Genomic DNA, 13,629 nt, shown 5'->3' with positions numbered 1-13,629 from the left:
AAGTGTGAAGGCAAGAGGAGAAGGGGATGGCAGAGGACAAGATGGTTGGACAGTGTCATCGAAGCTACCAACATGAATTTGACACAACTCTGGGAGGCAGTGGAGGACAGGAGGGCCTGGCGTGCTCTGGTCCATGGGGGTCACGAAGAGTTGGACATGACTAAATGACTAAACAACAACAACAATGTTGCACTTTCTGGTTTTAGAATTTTCCAAAAGGAAAGCTGTGTTATTTTATAGTCTGTTGCAAAAAAAACCAAGAAACAGTTTTGCAGCATCTTTAAAACTACCAAGCTTCATTTACCCTAAGCTTTCATAGACTGCAGCCAACTTAAGGCCCTGTGATTGCAGATGAAGAAGTGGGTCACATGAAATGTCGAGATAACACTGTGGACATCCTGTTAGTCTTCAGAATGTCAAGAGATGGGAACAAGACCCTGCTAGGAACCTAGATGCCAGTGGTGCCCCCCACATCTATGCTGGAAGCACTATCAAGGATCCCACCAATGTCAGCCACAACATCAGGGGATCATTGTTCATCCTCTAATGCAGTGGTCCTCAACCTTGGGCCTCCAGATGTTCTTGGACTTCAACTCCTAGAAATCCTGGCCAGCAGAGTGGTGGTGAAGGCTTCTGGGAGTTGTAGTCCAGGAACATCTGGAGGCCCAAGGTTGAGGACCACTGCTCTAATGTACTTTATGCCATCCTCTGCCAGCATTGCCCCTCTGCTTTCTACATAGGAGAAAAAAGGCCAATCCCTATGCAAAAGAATGAATAAGCACAAATCTGAAATCAAGACTGCCAACAAAGAAAAACCAGTTTCAGAACATTTCAGCCTGCCAAGAAACTCTGTTATGGATCTCAAAGTGGCTCTTATAGAAAAAAAAAATTACAAAGGGAAACTCAAGAGGGAATGTAAAGAAACTGACTAAATAAACAAATACCATAGCATTTCTAAGGGCCTTAACAGAGATCAAGGGGTCTTAGCACACTGCATGTATCAATAATCCTGCTTGCTATAGTATCTTCTGTGTATAAAATGCATACTCTAACCTGTCTTCCTAGAACAATTCCTTAGCAACTGTGATTGCCTGGTCTGCCTGGCATATGAGTTGTCACCCTGGCTAGGATATGCTAATTAATGGACCATTGTCTCCTGCCTGTATCCTCACCGGACATGACTCCGACCACCATGGGAATAAATATAGGGAACAAGCATGCACTCCATGCATCTGATGGATTTTGGTCCATAAAGATCATACTGAGCTATTATCTGACAATCTTTATAGTGCTACAATATTTTGGATTTTCTTTCTTTCTTCCTTTCCTCTCCTTCTTTTCTTTTCCCCCTTTACTTTTGACAACAAGACTTCTTTGTTGCCTTTGATGCAGCGGAGTTCATGAGGTATAAATGCTACACATTATCAAATCAGCAAAACAACTTCCATATATCTTATTGTCTTTAAAAGAATTCCCTCTGACGCTATCTCCTCCAAGAGTCCTCTCTGAGTTATCAGATGAATACATGAAGGGCAAACTGATAATACTTGCAGGCTGGGCCCAACTGCAGATAGACTCCATCCATCATAAGCTTTCTGCACATTCCACAAAAAAGCTGACCTGAAAGATCATTGAAAAGAACTTTTAGCTTCAGTTTTGGCTCGCCCATAACTAGAGCTTGGAACTGTTAACTTTTGGAGGGGGGGTTCTATAGTGCCCAGAACCCCCCCAGCAAATATAGTTACTAGCAATGCTGCCTGGGAGATTCGAGGAAATGGAGATCCCCAAAAGTGAAATGTTCTATGCTTTGGTCATAATTACAGACAGATGTCTTGAAATCTGGATAGCTTATTAATTTTATTTATTCATTTATTTATTGAACTTGTATCCCGCCCATCTAGACAATGTCTACTCTGGGCAGCTCACATCAAATAGAATAAAAACAGTTAACGTATAACAACAGTTTCACAACAGTGAACAGTCATTCAAGATGGAGATAAAAGATAAATCAAGTAGTGCCTGGAGGTAAAGCCTGCCTAAATAGCCAAGTTTTGAGTTGGCTTTTGAAAATACCCAGCAAAGGGGCCAACCGGATCTCAGAGGGGAGATTATTCCAAAGATGGGGAGCCACTGCCGAGAAGGCCCAGTTTCTTGTTTTTTCCTTCCGGGCCTCCCTCGACATTAGGCTCCTCAGCCACCCCTCCTGGCTAGCACAACTGATATGAGTAGATCTAAGTGGGAGGAGGCGTTTTGCCCGGTATCAAGGTCCTAAACCATTTAGGGCTTTAAAAATCATTGGGAAACAATCTGGCTTTGTCCAGGAGATTAGGATGATAAGGGGAGCCCTGCGGCCCTCTCTTCAATAGCCTAATAAGGCCTGATAACCCTATTACTTTAGAATCACAGAATAATTGAGTTGAGAGGGGCCTATAAGGCCATTGAGTCCAACTGGAATCTAAATCAAAGCACATCTGAGGGATGACTGTCCAGTTTTCTCTTGGATGCCTCCAATGTTGTAGCCCTCATTGTCTCCTGAGGTAATTTGTTCCATTGCCATGCTTCTCTAACTGTGGGATATGCATATGCATATGTACACACAGATACAGAGAGAGAGAAATGCTTACAGATGGATGTGGATCAACATAACTGCCTACATTTCTAGATTCTTCTTGAGTGGCAGTTACGGAAATTTTCACGATAAGCTTCCACCAATCGGAATGCACCATGACACCATGGTAGCCAATGAGCCAGCTGCTGCTTGCTTCCCCGTGCTTCCTTCTCCTTCTGCTGTCCTTCATTTGCTCTCCTCCTCTAGGCAGGGAAGCAGCGGAGTAAGCAAGTGGTGATGTTGCAGAGCGGGGAGAATTCTTGACAGCAGAGCCCTAATGGGACCCAAGCGCAGGCCGTGCCAACTTCTGGGAAACTCTCTGCAGAGTCAGATTAAAGCACAAGCACAGTAAGCAGCGGTTTAGGGCCTCGGTCTGCAAGGGAGGGGCCTCTAAAAAATTTAAATTTAATTTAATTTAAAAGTAAATTAAAAATTAAAAATTAAAAAAAATAAAAAATTGACATGCTTGATAAAAAAAATAATGCACAGAGGGGCATTTTTTTTTATCAGTGTGGCCCCCTGCTATGGGGCCCCCACACCTGACACCTTTCACGGCTTCAGTGTACCTTTATACAGCTCTACATTCATAAGAGTGAGTGTTTGCACTCTTCTCGTTGTCACATTATACCAGCAGTAGAGAAAGCCATTCCTATGCTGTAGGCAAGATCTCAATGAGATGCAGCATGAAAATACAGTGTCTTAAATTTTGAAAGGGGCATTTCCTTTCCTTTCTTTTCTTTTCTCTTCCTTTCCCCGTCACGCTCCTACCTAGCAGCAAGGTAAACAGAAACAGTCAGATGCTCTTGCAGGAAGCAGGCAAGAATTGCTGATGGGTACATCCAGCTGTTCAGCTTCACAGGTTAGGAACCATTATGTGTGCACCAAAGGAAGGAAGGCATGAATCCAGACCTGCCTGGTTCCGCTGGGATACAGGTTGCTTCTTTTCCTTCCCTCTTCATGCAAACACCAGGTTCAGAGCTGGGGATGTCCTTGACCCCGCTGGCAAAGGGAAAGGCAGGTCCTCTCATATCTTAGAAGGTCACCACTAGCAATGCTCAAAAGGTCACTGTGAAATCTGAGCAACCTTTCCGTTTCGCTGATCACTCCCCACTAGTGTGCCCATGCACTGAAGCCTTCAACTCAGCTGCCTGTTTTCTTCTGCGATCACAGGCCACAAGAGGATACACATTGATTTCCAGCCCCATCAGATGGTAACGCATGCTAATCTCAAAAAGGCCCTCCCCCTGCCTGCAGGAATTCACTCTTTTACACTACGGCAACACTTTTTTCTCTTTCTGATTGCAACAAAAGAGAAATGAATGTTTTCTCAGAACCATCTCTGGGACCTGCACAAACTTTACTTTTGTGTGTCTTTCACTCCCAGTTTTTAAGACTTTTGCTTAGATTCTTTTTTGGCTGGATGAAGGGGGGGGGAGAGCATTAATCTCAATCAGCAATATCCACAGGGTTTTCTGGGCTGCAGCAGGCCAGAACTTGGGGGGGGGGGAGCAGAGTTGAGGTGGTCTATCGAGATTCCTTCCCCCTCATCAGATGTCATACCCCCCAGCTTTCTGGGTTTGAGTGCTTACAATTAATAGTGAGAACTCAGGACAGAATGGGGATTCTGTTGGTGTAACACACACTTCACTGCTCAGCTTTTTTTTCTTTCAGTTCCGCCACCTTCACCAGGGCCTTTCCCTATCCCTGCTCCCACCCTGTTAAACTCCCTGCCGTGGGAGGTCAGGTTGGCCCCCTCTTTGCTGTTTGTTGTTTGTTTTTCATATTGTAAACTACTCGAGCTGGGCACGAAACACAAGCTTAGGGGTTCGTGCTGGTTCATATAGCACTAAACCAAGTGTTCAGTGCTTCAAAGCCACACCTCCTCCTTGGGGGAGGGGCTACTCAGGGGCAGCACCCGGAGGAGGCAGGGCAGGGACGCCTGGCTTCTACCTCCAAGTGGGCGCCCGCCAGAGGAGGAAGGGCTGCGAAGTGCCAAACATCTGTTCAGCCACTAAACAAACTGGCACAAAACCACAAAACCAGCAGTTCATGCCCATCTCTATAAGCCACATTGGGTCTTCTTGAAAAGAATGGTAGGGTATGTATAGATGGATGGATGGATGGATGGATGGATGGATGGATGGATGGATGGATTAGTTATTATATAGATTCACCATGGTCATGGTTGGTTAATTAAGGTTAATTAATTAATTAACCAACCATGACCATGGTGAATCAATTGGTGTATCTTGTGCATTTACAATGTCATCCCTCTAGGTCCGTGGTTCCCAATCTTGGGAAACCCAAGTGTTCTTGGACTGCAATTCCCAGAAGCTTTGAACCACCAGCTGTGTTAGCTGGGGTTTCTGGGAGTTGCAGTTGAAGAACCCCTGAGTTATCCAAGACTGGGAATTACTGTTCTAGATGTTTTAGTGCTAATGCCTGAGAAGTAGATGTCCAAACAAAACAGCAGCATCTTGTAACTGACGAACTATAAAATAAGAGCAAGCCAATGTGCTAAAAGCAGACTGATGCAAGCTCCTGTTAGAACAGACATCTATTCCTTTTAAATATATGTGGCTTTTAGATTCATGCCTTGTAGTGGCACCCTAAGTCCAGTTCGCTCCATCTTGCTCTTTTCTCTTGTTTGCCTGCAAACTGTTAAAGCAACTTTGGGGAACATCTACTTTCCATAATAACAATTTGTGCAGAAGTAAGAAGTGCCAGTGTTGCACTTACTGTTTCAATACATCGGAAAAGAGACTTTCCCTGTGAAGAGAAGCAGGTATCTCTGATATGGAGTTAGCACACACATCTCCCTACACCACATGTGAGCATCTGCTGACTGGTGTATTCTGGGATCTGTGGTCCAAAAAGTAATGTTTTCCCATTTCTAGCCGTGGCCTACAGTTAAAGCAGAAGTACACCTGGTCAACTCAGTTTAAGAGCAAGGGATACATAGAGGGATCCAATGGAGCAGGAATCTGGGAGAGTAAGTGTTGAGAATTTTTTTTAGCTAATACTTAAGCTACATTTTGCTGCTCTTTGGAGTTTTCATGTACATAATGGGTCAGTGGTGGACAGAAGGTAGATCTGGGTATACTGGTAGATAATTGGGTGAGTTATTATATTTCACCAAAGATTTGTGACTCCAAGCTCATTAACAGTACAGCAGTCAGTCAGTCAGCTAGACCAGCTCCCTTCAAATAACCATCCAAAGAGCAACAGCCGAGGAAAGCAATATGGAGGTCAGCATCTAAAACAAACATTTAATAGTTTTGTGGCTGATAAAATATGAAAGTGCTTATAGATGGTCCACCTATTGTCTGTATGCAAAATTATGCTTCTTCTGGAGTGAATATGATTAGTTTTGCAACAGAATAAGAAAAATCCATTATATCCTTCCAGGTGATAGCAGTGATATAATGTCAGCAAGTTCTAAAGGCAAAACTTCAAGAAGAATGTTGACAAATTGAACAAGTTCAGAGGAGGGCAACACAGATTATCAGGGGGCTGGAAACCATGCCCTATGAGGACAGAGTGAAAGAATTAGGCATGTTTAGCTTTGAGAAAAGACGGAGGGGTGCTATGATAACACTTTTCAAATACTTGAAAGGCTGTCATACAGAGGAGGGGCAGGATCTGTTCTCGATCATCCCAGAGTGCAGGACATGCAAGAATGGGCCCAAGCTACAGGAAAGCAGATTTTTTTTGAATATCAGGAAAAACATATAACTCTTAGAGGAGTACAGTATAGCAATGGAATCAATTAACTCAAGAGGTGGTGTGTGCTCCAACACTGGAGGCATTCAAGAGAAATTTAGACAACCACCTGACAGATAGCCTTTGATTTCTACCCCTGCATCGAGCAGGGAGATGAATTTGATGGCCTTATAAGTCCCTTCCAATTTCACTATTCTATGATTCTATGAAAATTCTACATGCTAAGACTCCTGCAATTTTTTTAACAGGGCTAGCAATCAGGGGTGTTTGGAGAGTAGATTTTTTATTATTATTTAACAATATCAAGGAGATATATAGATATATAGATGTAAAGCATGTTTTGTGTTTGTGTGCTTCACAACTTGAATAATGTATGGTTATCTAAAGCACATTCTACTGTAAACACTGCTGATAGCAGCATCCGAATTATTCAGCTGCAACGAACCATCTTCTACTCTCGGGAATGGCAGATGACTCTGGGCCTGTGAATCTATTCCAGGTTTTAATTTGAACTTTGCAGGAGCTGCCCAAAGTGTCAGCCAATTCTGAGGATAGATTCAGCACCTTGGAGAGGTCCAGTAAAATTCAGATTAGACACGAATGGATTCACCATCCCCATGAAGTTGGCCACCAGCCACTCTTGACTCTCTCCATCCTAAAATGAATCAGAGTGTTCTGGCAACAAAGATAGGACTTTTGTGAGGGCTGTGATCTTTCAGTTTCCCAACCTAGAATTAATTCTTTGGCTGAAAATTCTCAGAATTTTCTGGTGTTTTGGATTCTGTTTTAAAAAAGGGGAGAGAGAGAGAGAGAGAGAGAGAGAGAAGTAGATCCTGCAATTGTGAAGTCTGTCCAGCTATAAAATGGATCAAAACAGCTGTCTCCACTTATGAACTACCCACCAGGACATGGCTACAATGTAAGCTACCATAATGAGTTCAGGCATTTCAGAATGTATCACTCCTATATACCCAGGACAAGATCCAATTGGACCTGTGTAAAGCAAGCAGACAATCTTGCAAGCCAACTTGTATTTCTGACCAGCTGTCACACTCCTCAGCTCCTTTAGGTCAGGAAAACTGTCACTCATGCAAAAGACAGCAGGAGCAGGTGACAAATGAAAAACTGCTGCAATATTGCCCTTGTGTAGACAGTTTTTCCCAACAAGATTCTGGCCACAGATTTTATTTATTTTTTAGTATTATCTAACAATATTCTTCAATGATGCAGGCGTGCTTTTGATACACTCCAGAAATCCCATCACTGTATTAGAGATGTTTCACAGAATACTGCAGCCATTTTGTTTCCTTGACTTAGATGTCTGGCTGTTGAATAAGAATTTGGCAATTTCATTCCTCACTGTGTGTCCCAGGAAAAGAGCTAGCCTAAGTAGCCTTGGACAAGCTGCAGAGTCCCAGAACCACACCCACCCCAGAAGAAGGGAATGGTAAACCACTTCTGACTACTCCATACGTAGAAAAAAAACCCTAGGATTGCCATAAATTGGAATTTATTTGATGGTGCTTAAATATTATTAGGGGCATTTCAGGATTTCTGTAGAGGAAATCCATAAAAGTGTTGGCATAGACCTGCCTTTTATGCCACATCTGAAAGCACCCTGATCATTGTGCCCTGCCATCTTGCTTTTTTATTATTACTGTTTGTTCTTTCCTTCGCCCAACAGTGCTCCTATATACCCAAGTGTGGCAGGAACTTTGAAGAGTCTCTGTCTCTCGTCAACGTCGTCATGGAAAACTTCAAGAAGTATCAGCATTTCTCCTGTTTTTACGACCCAGAAGGCGTTCAAAAGAATGTGCTGCTAACCAAACTCTACAGTTCCAATGTACTGTTCCACTCACTCTTTTGGCCAACGTGCATGATGATTGGAGGACTTGCCATTGTTGCCATGGTCAAGTTGACCCAGTACTTGTCCCTTCTCTGTGAGAGGATCCAACGGATCAACAGATAGAAGCAGCAGCTCGGTTCCAGGATTGACTTACAGCTAAAATACTGTTTCTTTTCTTTTTCTTTTTCTTTTTCTTTTTTCATTCTTCACCAAAGAACCTTAAGTTTGTAACTTCTACGTCTGTTCTAAGTTCACTTATATTTTTACGAAGTAGAGCAATAATGAAAAAGGCTGTTCTTTATGCAAACGTGATACTATTATTATGCAGAAGATGAGAGAAGGAATTGCCGTTTGCTTTGGCCGTCTACATGCTCTTGATTTATGCTGCAACTTAGTTCTTCCTCCTCTTCCTCACCTTCATTTTCTATAACCAAGTTAGGGCTCAGTGTGACCATTTGCCAAGCCTTGTCTATGAATGCATCAACTACTCAGCACAAATCCATTCTGGAGGGATGTATTTTATCACCACATGTTTTTTTTTTATTGAGCCATTCATGTTCCACTTCAGCCTGTGGCTGAAGAAGAAAAACTAGGAACGAACGCATTTGATTTAACACATTGACATTAAAATCATTGCTTTTTTTGGTAAACGGGAGGAATGCATGTAATCCTTTTTTTTTCCCCAAAGCATTTTGAAACTAAAATTGAAATGTTTAGAACCGATATAGAAAGCTTATACCGATGCAGCCATCCATTGGTTTGCCCTGTTAACACAGAAGTAGTGATTTTAACATAGATGTATTAGAACTAACTTGCAACTTCATCCTTTGTGATGGAGGGGGTAGAAGGGTTACAGAATGGAAGTAAGACCAATGAAAGGTAAGAGTGTTAACTGGAGTGAAGGAAATGGAAGAGATGGATGCCTTGATCCAGAAATCCTCGGCAGGTGTGGGAGCCATAGCTGCTTCATCTACTGAGGTCAAAGGGCACACACAGAGAAAGATGAGAAGTGAAATGTTTTTTGCAACCAGCAGAACCATGGCCATGTATTTTTGTAGTCCAAAACATAGAATGTTAATATAACTTATTTTCTTTGGACAGGGTGGCGAGAGGCTGTCAAATTCTGGATTAGGGCCACAGTCTACATGTTGTCTTCATGCTCAGGATTCAGCTTTCCTTCCTGATGTTTTAGATTATCTAGCAGAACTTTTGTTTGCAGAATACTTTACTCATGGATTATTATTTACCAAAGCTAAAGCCAAAAAGACAAAATAATACCACCCAACAAACCTATAACATTTGTCAATCGCTTTTCGTTTTCTACTCCAGCATGAGCCCTGCTGGCAGATGTGGGACCAGAAGTCATCTTGAGTACATTATGTACATTTCTCTCGTATTTGTTACCATATCACTGTAAAGACGAACTTTAAAAAAAATCCATAGTCAGCTATTTTTTCATTTTTTACTTCCAACTATTTTAGATTTTTTTACTGGATATTTTAAAAAAAGAACACTTGACAAGAAAACAAACAAGGTATATTAAATCTAGTGGTGTATTGTAATACAAATATGTTATATTTTATTATTTCTTTTGTGAACTGAAAAGTGAGCAGTACCTTTCTTGTATTTCGCAATGTCCAAACCGGCTTACAATTGTAAGAAAAATGTTTCTTTCTTACAGGCGGTGGGGGCTTAGATTATGTACATGGCAGTTTTTCCTGTTCAAGTAAACATAGTTGGGACTTAGTTTGGAAAAACAGTGGCCTCCACTCTGAGAGGCCAGCAAAGACAATGAGTAGAACATAATGTTAGTCCTAGTGAAGATTTAAGAAACAAAGAAATCACAGTAGTTTTTCCTTCAAAAGGATATAAATAGGTTTTAAATATAGGTGATGGCTACATGCACTGAAAGGCATGAGGTAAAATGGGGAAAAACCAAACATGTGCATACATTAACAAGTGTTCTATAAGGCCTGTATTGCCACTGAGAGATTCTAGGTGGTTGCCTAGGAAAGCACATTGCAAGTGTTTGCTTGGGGTTTTTTTTTTAACCTGCAAACCTGACTTTGATGTAGTAGGGGCAAAGAAAAGATGGAAGTCTTGATGGGCAGAGGAATGACCATGCCATTGATGACTGGCCCAAATGAACTGAAAGAGAGAGGAAGAATAAGCCTGAGTAAAATGTGAATGAGTCGGGACTGGGGGAATGGACCACAGGAAAGCCCGAAGTCCTCATCAGGACTGGGGGAATGGACTACAGGAAAGCATGATATAGAAGAGAAGAGATAGAAATGTCAGTCATTTACAGCTCTACAAATGAATGATGATAAAGTGTATTCGCGAAGGCTTTCACGGCCGGGATCTAATGGATGATAAAGTGCTTTGGAATCCAGTTGGATGTGGGGAATAACCAAATAGATCAGGAAGAAGCAAAATTATATTCCATTTTTTCCATCCCCATCCTCTGCATAATTATGGATAGTATTTGCAGATTTCTTAGAGTATATCTATAAAGACAATCCTAAGAGGTTCTGATGCTAAATTTTGTTCAAAAGGCTACATGTGAGGTACTTGATAAACACCCCCCAAGAATCATGGAATTTTTAAGGGCAGTTACTTGAAGGTGTGCTTGAAAGTTACTTCTTTTTCGCCAAAAGGAGGTGGAATTTTTGACCTGTCCAGTTCATCTGTTATCTGAGTAAGTACTTCTTTACTCCCATAATGTAATATTGAAAACAAAAACTTTATGGTGTTAACAAGAATCCATGAACTGTGCAAGTGTCGTCTGAGCTGTACAAATGAAGTCTGCAGCAGTGAAATTAATCTTTGATCTTGTAATCCATAATGCAATTTTTTTTCCTCAGGCAAATAAATTCCTGAGGCGTGTAATCAGGACTTCAAAACTGTGTGATTTGGTACAAAAAAATATTCAATTAAACCTTTGAGATTTCAATATGCTTGGCTGTCAGAAATTACCTTTTTTTTAATTGCTAAGAAAAATGCTAGTAGAATCCAATCTTTCATTATTCTTTCTCTTTCTCCTGTGCCTAGTTAGGAAAATAGAACTCCAAGGGTTCTAAATAAAAGACAGCCCCACATAATTTTTAATGCATATCCCACCGCTACATCGTTGATTTCTCTCCAACTAATTGGAGGTGGTGGGGTGATTCTTCTCAAGTGTGCAAGAAGGAGAAGTGTATGCCTTCCACCCTCAAATGTGACCACGGTGTCTCACCCACTCCACCACGGACATTCATCTTCCTACCTTTACAAGGGGAGTTATGGGGGACCTCACTGTGGGAAGGAATAAATATTCCTTTTCTCTTCAACTTGATTGTGGAAAGAACAGGTCTTTTTGCTCTATGACTCCCTGAATTCCAAAGCCCTTTCTGACTTGTTTGTTAACCTAACGTCTCAATTTCCAAAGCAACCATGGATAGATATTGCTGCATGTCTGCTTGGTGGAAATGAGTACATGGAAGAATATTTTTTCACTCCTACCCGCAACTCATCTTATTTAAACAAAACATCATGAGAACTGCAGAAAATGTATGACAGACATCTCACTTCACCTTTCATATTCTGAAAATGGTTTTCTGCTCCTAAGGATGGGTGTGTTCCCAGATCTAATTTCCAAAACATGGATCTGGGTCTATAACATGATTTCAGCTCTAAGGACAGGTTTTCTATAATGCTCAGTTTGGGCGTCAGGCTCCATAGCTGAGCTGATTTCTTTCAGTACCCCTCCTGGAAATCTCAATCCGATGGGTGAACACATTTCTGATTATTGTTGTAGGTTTTTCGGGCTATCTGACCATCTTCTGTAGGTTTTCCTTCCTAATGTTTTGCCAGTCTCTGTGGCCGGCATCTTCAGAGGACAGGAGTCTGAAGATGCTGGCTATAGAGAAGGAAAAGACACAAAGGAAATGAATGAATGAATGAATGAATGAATGAATGAATGAATGAATGAATGAATGAATGAATAAATAAATAAATAAATAAATAAATAAATAAATAAATAAATAAATAAATAAATAAATAAATAAATAAATAAATAAATTTGCATGGACCCTTAGCAGATGCCCTTCAATGTCAACCTCGGGCACTAGTCCTATGTGTATATCGCAATGTGAAGAAGAAAATGAGCCATCAAACCAAAAGGAACTGATAGAATAATAATCAGAAATGTTGGCATTCAGGGCTTAATTGCTTGTGCTTGGGTCATGTGACACTTTGCATATGTGAAGGGAGAAAGGAAGAACAGAAGGATTGCTTGGCTATGAACATGCAAGAGCCATGATGCTTCTGCGTTGTGCATTCTCCAAGGCTTTCACAGCCGGGAGCCAATGGCTCACCAGAGCACAGACAGAGTTCTGACTCCTGTCCTCTGAAGATGCCGGCCACAGAGACTGGTGAAACATTAGGAAGAACAATCTCCAGAAGACAGCCAGACAGCCCCAAAAAAACCTGCAACAACTATCAGATCCCAGCCGCGAAAGCCTTCGAGAATGCAAACACATTTTTCATTTTCACTTTTTGTCATTTATCATGTTGTTGTTCGAAATCCAGAATAAGATACCACATCTCTTCAGTAGTTTGTGCGCACTGTAGTGCCCACACCACCACAGCAGTGAAAAGCAAATGAACGAAGAATGGAAAGAAGAGGCCTGTCTCCCCACTGAACCTTTGGCCTATGAGTGGCAGACTTTTTTGAGAGAAAAATATTTGAGGGAATGATCTGGAGTGAGGAAAAAAGTCACAATTTTTCCTCCACCCCACCACTTTTCCTCATCACGCTGGACCCTGCTGAAGATTCTTTTTTTTCCCAGAGGTGGAAGAAGGACCTTTCTAGCTTTCTTCAGCATATTCATGAGGACCCAGGACTCTGCTTTTCTGAATAAAACAACTACCAACCTGATAAGCTTTTCTTTACAATTACAGGAATAATAATCTGAGAACTACAGAATGCTGCAGTACTCTCTCTTTATGGACAATAAGCAACCCATTTTATTTCTGACCTAAATGACCTCCTTGGGTGACAGAAGGAGCCTTATTGGTTCTATTGGACCAAGGATCAAGAAACCTCAATGGAGGCAGGCGACTCTAGTGTCACGGGGGTAGTGAATCCATCCAATGCTTTATCACAGACCCGAAAGGAGTTTTCCAAGGTGCCGGATCGGAAGGTCTAGGGTTCAGTATTTTGCATAGCTTCTATAAAGTTCACACTGAGACCTTGAGCAGCGCAAGTCTTGTCTCTTCCTGACAATAATTACCACCCTCCGCTGCTTAACCTTTAATTACTTTCTCTTGAAGGTTGGGATCTTTAGCAAGTCATCGTCATTGCAGTCCACTAAGAAATGTAAAAAGTGACAAGGACAGAGGGGGCAGGAATGTTTGTCACAATGAAAAATAGGTCAGTTGGTTTTTTGACTTAAAAGTAACATCTTCTTGA

At 41.6% G+C, this 13,629-nt stretch overlaps 1 protein-coding gene across 4 annotated transcripts in view; it reads left to right on the top strand.

Moving 5' to 3' along the window:
• Nucleotides 1–12,237, top strand: part of KCNMB2 (potassium calcium-activated channel subfamily M regulatory beta subunit 2) — a 295,671-nt gene extending 283,434 nt beyond the window's left edge. For all 4 annotated transcript variants that reach the window (XM_078389636.1, XM_072996223.2, XM_072996224.2 and 1 more), the window contains one exon: nucleotides 8,016–12,237. In XM_078389636.1, coding sequence (XP_078245762.1) covers nucleotides 8,016–8,300 — 285 coding nt within the window. In that variant the 3' untranslated portion in view covers nucleotides 8,301–12,237. The remainder of the gene's footprint in view (nucleotides 1–8,015) is intronic.
• The last annotated feature ends 1,392 nt before the right edge of the window (nucleotides 12,238–13,629 follow it).

Source organism: Pogona vitticeps, chromosome 3, assembly GCF_051106095.1.
Source record: "Pogona vitticeps strain Pit_001003342236 chromosome 3, PviZW2.1, whole genome shotgun sequence".
In the NCBI taxonomy this organism is placed as follows: domain Eukaryota; kingdom Metazoa; phylum Chordata; class Lepidosauria; order Squamata; family Agamidae; genus Pogona; species Pogona vitticeps.
The sequence above is the reverse complement of the archived record's forward strand: the minus strand, read 5'-3'. Positions and strand labels throughout refer to the sequence as shown.